General features: G+C 43.4%; 1 protein-coding gene across 1 annotated transcript in view; it reads right to left on the bottom strand.

Annotated features, from left to right (window-relative positions):
* Nucleotides 1-5,751, bottom strand: part of LOC103582930 (HLA class II histocompatibility antigen, DR beta 5 chain-like) — a 7,315-nt gene extending 1,564 nt beyond the window's left edge. The window contains exon 1 of the mRNA XM_008564388.1: nucleotides 5,642-5,751. Coding sequence (XP_008562610.1) covers nucleotides 5,642-5,708 — 67 coding nt within the window. The 5' untranslated portion in view covers nucleotides 5,709-5,751. The remainder of the gene's footprint in view (nucleotides 1-5,641) is intronic.
* Nucleotides 5,752-5,775: the final 24 nt, after the last annotated feature.

Below are 5,775 nucleotides of genomic sequence, written 5' to 3'. Positions count from 1 at the left end.
CCCCCGATAGGCTCCACCGCGACCCCAGCTACTAGCTCCGCGCGTTACTCCTCTGTCGCCCGACGCGGAGGGAGGCGGCGCCGGGAAAGCCCTGGGACCCCCGGCGAGCGGGCCGGGAGCTGCCCCTGCACAGCCGCCCGCGCCGCCTGCCCCGGAGCCACCCCCGGGAGACGCGCGCCGCTCCCCCGTCCCACAGCTCTAGACCCGTCCTCCGGCGCGTCCCGCCTCGTTCGTCCTGTAAACACTCGTCACTGCTGACCTGTGCCAGGCTGTGCTGCCCCTGGGGGTGCAAAGAAGCGAAAACAGACGTCTCCGCTCCGCTCACGGAGTGAAAGTGCCGCGAAAGTGGTGGGTAAAGAAGCGCAAGGATGTACACAGGACTGCGAAATGGCCAAAGGGACGCGGGGAGCTCTGTAACAGAGAATGACAGCACGATCCACATCACATGCGGGTGCCAGAGGAGGACTGAGGAATGGCGTCTAAGACGGGACACGAAAGCTCAAGTTGGTGGAGCTGGAGAGGAGCGTGCAGCGCGTGTGTATGTTCCGGGGAAAGGGAGGAACAGTTCAGGTACAGACAGTACGATGTGCGACAGTTTGAAGGGATCGATGAATTTCTTCAAGGAACCAGAAGAGGGTCCACTGAAGCGCAGAGGGTGGGAGGAAGCAGGGTGAAATATTAGACTGGAGAAGTCACAAGAAGCTGGTGATTAAAAGCCTGGGGGTGGTGTTAGGATTTTGGATTTATACTAAAGGCAATGGGAAACTATCAAAGGATTTTAAAGAGATTCACACCATGATCCCTGTACAGGTCCCCACACCCTTTTCTGCATTTCTGAATCAAAATCCGAAAACCAGATTTTAAAAAATTTGGTGCAAAAACTCATTTGGCAAATCTGACCTGAGAAGGTAAGGAGTGAAATGAGAGCTCTCATGTGACATGTGCTTCTGTGGTTTCAATATATATAAACATACATACATACATACATGCATAAGTAGACACACATTTGTAATATACTTTCATATGTGTATATATTTCTTACTTTTGTCTTTATGTATAATTGAACTGTGAAAATGTCTAAAAGAGTTAAAGAATAATCCTGTGATTAAAAGTGAGATCAATAAATGGCAGCATCTGAGATCAGCAGTACAGAATGTAGAATTACTGCAGAAGTTTGAGGGACTTTACTAAAGAATATTTGTGGCAGTTACCACTATTCATGATTCATAAATGCAAGTTGTTGAAAGTTAATAGAAATAGTGATGACCAAGAGCTCATGAAAGTTTTGAAAAACATTACATAAGGCACAAAATAAAAATGAAGATGAACTTGCATTGATTGATTGGATTCAGCAAGAAAGTGGTGAATTTAAGCAAAAATAAACTATGAAGAACTGAATTGAGAGGCCTGTGCGTATACAAAGTATGAGTTTAGGGTATTTAAAGCAGCACAGCATAAGGTGTTTTCAACCTGGGCACAATTGACATTTGAACCTGATAACTCTTTAGGAGGGGAGCTGGTGGTTCTGCACATTGTAGATTTATCTGCCAGCATCTCTGGCCTCTACTCATTAGATGTCACAGGAAACTCACAGTTTAACAACCAAAGATGGCTCCGGGTATTGCCAAATGTTCCCCAGGGGATGGGGGCAGGGAGGGAGGGTGGTGAATCATCTCTCCGTGAAAACTGCTAGTGTATGATCTGAAAAATGTGTGGTGAAAATGCTACTATTAATTATGGAGCAGTTGAGAATTACATTGAAAATCTGCCAATATTATATCATTTGAAAATCTTGGTTCTACATGAAACTTATGTGTTTTAGGAATCCAGTCCCAGTGGAGGGCTATTTTTCCAACAAAATTAATTTGTTCAGGATCAAAGTTTACTGATTTCTTTGCCTTGGCAACCAGTCACCAAGTCATATAATTTATCCTTTATGATGTCTCCTTAATTTCTCTGCCACTGATCCACTTATAAGCTACAGCCACAGCCATTTTATTTATGTTCAATGCTCCCAACAAATTCATTTTCTAATTTTCAGCCCCCTACTACCAATAATACCAGTAGGCATAAAATGACCAGCCTTGTCCAGATGTAGAATTCCCATTTCTGTAGTTAAGTTCCTTCAGAAGGGGAGAAACTACAAAGATGGCGTTCTCATATAGAGTTTACAAAAAATGAGCAGTTCCCTGGACTTGGAGTAGAGACCTTCACAAAGCTCCCACTGCTGGTTAGAAATGGTGGCCGAGAGGAGCGCACTCTGGATCAGACAAGGTCTTTCTCACCATTCGCAAATTCTCCAAGAACCTCCTACACAGAGGAGAAAATATTTTGAGAAAATGTGTGCAGTTGCTGTTCACTGTAGCTTGCATAGTTAGCACTGTAGTCCATGTTCATGTGCCCAGTTTAGGGATCCGAGATTTAGCAAATAAAAATGTAAGATGCCCAGTTAAATTTTGATTTCATATAAATCATTATTTTCTGAAATTCACATTTATGCTGACAGAGACCAGGTTTGTTTTCTCCATCACTCCATTCTCATCACCTAGGCTAATAACCGGAGTATTTTAAGTCATTAATAAATATTGACTTTATGAATTAATGACTTTTTGCATCAACAGTCATCACTGTAGACAAGGACCCTCTAGTGTTTTCTTGCTAATGACTGAACATCCCTGGTTCTCAAGTCCTCCTGCTTCTCTTCATGTTCTTTATTCTTTTACTTTAGGTCCAGCTGGCTCCTTGATCCCAGATCACAGCCCTTCCCTGAGGCCGGCTACTCACGAGAGTCAACTGTCATCCAGGCCTCACTTCCTCAGCTCCCACTCTCTCCTCAAACAGTCAATCCAGCTTCCACTCTGGACACTCCACTGACTGGAAATGTCAAGTCCACGGAACTCAGCACTGGCTTCTTTGTCTTGTTCTCACTTCATCCACCTGTTGGTGGCACTCACCACAACGGGCTACTCCCTCTGCCTTGAAAAAGTCTATTTTCCTTAACTTCCATGCATCATATTCCTTTGGTTTTTCTCCAACATCAGTGGGACTCCTTCTCAGTCCCCTTTGATGGTTCTTGGCCCTCTGGGCTTGGCCCTTGGCTCTCTTCTTGTTTTCTACCCATAAACTCTCTCCCTATGAAACCTTTTCTACTTTCCTGGAATTTAACACAGTACATGTGCTGATGATGGCAACATATATAATTCCAGCCCTGGCCTCACCCGGAACTTCAGTCTCTCATATTCAAAAGACCTCTTGACAGCTGTACATAAAAGTCAAAAAATCACTTCAAACTGAACTTCAACAAAACCTTTATTTCTAATCACTTCAAATCATTTCCTACCACAGTCTTTCCTATCTTGATAAGCAACACCATCCACCTATTCGTTAAGACAAAGTCCTTAAGAATAAGCTTGATTCTCTATCCCCTTCTATGTTTAATGTATTGACAAGTCATAAAAAAGATCTATCCCAATTCTGTTCACTTTATCTTTGTCCCTGTCTTTATCACTACTGCACTAAAGGAAGCCACAGTCTTGTCTTCCCTGGAGAATTCTGCTGTGCACACATGTTCTCCCTGACTCTGCTTGTGAACCCCAACAATCCAATGTCTTCTAACAGCAAGAATGTTTTTAATTCAATGTAAATTGACTGTCCTTGTAAGCCTCAGGAAGATTCCCAAATCTGCTTAAATAACATTCAGATTTCTTACCATGGCCATCAGGTCCTAACAGGATTAGGCTCCTGACTTCCTCTCCAGCCTGCCTGGTCAACGTCGCTCCACCCCCTTGCTCGCTATACTTCAGCCACTCTAGGCTTCTTTCTGTCCCTTAAACACGGCACACATCTTCCCACATTTCGGCCTTTCCCTGTTCCCTCTCCCTGGAACACTTGTCCCTTAGATCTTCACATGGCTGTCTTCTGGTCATCGTTCATGTCTCAGATAAATGTCACTTTCTCAGGGAGAGCTCCTCAGACACTTGAACTGAAGAGTTGGGTGAATCCAATTCACTATGTCCTATTACTTTGACATCTATTTTTCAGAGCACTTACTGCACTCTGAAATTTTCTTTGTTAAATTTTTATTGGGCGATTGTCTATCTCTTCTGTTATTAGGTAAGGTTCATGACAGTAGAGACTTTTTCTATCTTCTCTGAATAGAATTCTCTGAGCCCAGAACATATCCCAGCACATAATAGTTGCTCAGAGAAATACCTGTGGTCTAAATGAAAAACTAGGATTCTGGGAATGGATCACTGTGGGGATTCTGGAAAGTAAGGAGGAGCTCAAGCTCCAACACTCTTTTCTTCTGATGACACACTGTATTCCTTCCCCTCTCTGTGAGAAATGCAGGCAAACTTCCTATTTCTCTTCCTGCTAGTTAGAAAAACTATTTGGAGATAAAGAAAAGGTGATTTTAAGAAAGGAGGAAATTTTCATTAAGTATTATCTCTTCCAATGTATCTCTTAAAGTACTGAGGATCCTTCAAACTTTGGGGATTTTTAGTGATGCTGATGACACAGCTGGGGAAAGAATAGGGAGGAACTGGAGGTAGAGGTGACCAGACATGGTTAGTATTAAGGAAAACAAAGGGCACGATGAATGAACCTATGAAACTTGGGACTAGATCCCAGGAGGCCAATGAATTTCCTTGACTTTCTTACTGGCTTTTAGCTCAAAGGGATGTTAAGAACCTTCATACTCTCTCTATACCCCTGCTCAGGGTGGATAGTTTAAACCATATGAAATTGCTAATATTTGACTATTTTTGACCTACAAAAATAGAATTTCATATAATTTATCCTATGTTAGTTGAATCCCTTCTCCTGAGCTCTAATCAGAGGATGCAGGTGATGTAGGGGAAACTGATAGTATAGAAAGGTTCAAAATAGATTCATGATAAACACGAGCCTGTGCCAGGTTTTCAGAAGGTGCTTAAAGTTCTTTAAGGCACCAAAGAATACCCCATAGACGTTCCTTATCTATCGGATCATTCTAAGAACTAAGGTGGTCTTCTTCAGTTCCAGGGTGCTTTCCACAGGAGAAGAAGAGACAGTACTAACCCCAACTTCCATCAAAGAACCTTCAGGAGAGAGATACAGGCTTTATACACATTGTAGTTTGGGGAGAAAAGAAAGAAGATAATGTGGGAGTCTCCTGATACATTCTCACACATTAGGGAGAGGCACCAACGTCACAGATGCTGTTTGAGGACATAACACAAGATCTTCTAGCAGAGACTCTTCAAATTCCATTAGACTCCCTATAAAATTTTCAGAAAAACTTCACTTTTCTGGCAAAGCTCAACGTAATAAAAGGAAGTGCTGGGTGGGGAAATATTCCAACCCTGTGATATCTAAATCCTCTCCAGACCCTGAGGAAATGTGATGCAAGGCTGGAGAGGTTTTATTAGAGGGGAGCTGAGAATGAATAAACTATATGGAGGCCCCTTACACAGGTCTCCTAGAGAGGGCAAGAATCCAGGCTCCTTTTGGAAATAATTGGGATTCATAGGATCAAGATACGTGGTCACTGAAGAAAATATCACAATTTTTTAAGGGACATGGCCTGGACACAGTGACAAAGTTGACATCCTTCCTCCCCCCATCCCATGACAGCTCACCACCCGAGGTGTGCACTTATGTTGGGTGTCCCTGGCCAAAGCCAGAGGAGGGCTCAGCACCATCAGTATCACTGTCAAAGCTGCCATCCAGGAGCCTCCAGGGAACCACAGACACACCACGCTGAAGAACAGGAGAGGACCGGGTGCTAGAGGA

This window comes from Galeopterus variegatus, unplaced genomic scaffold (genome assembly GCF_000696425.1).
Source record: "Galeopterus variegatus unplaced genomic scaffold, G_variegatus-3.0.2 Scaffold18547, whole genome shotgun sequence".
Taxonomy (NCBI): Eukaryota; Metazoa; Chordata; class Mammalia; order Dermoptera; family Cynocephalidae; genus Galeopterus; species Galeopterus variegatus.
The sequence above is the reverse complement of the archived record's forward strand: the minus strand, read 5'-3'. Positions and strand labels throughout refer to the sequence as shown.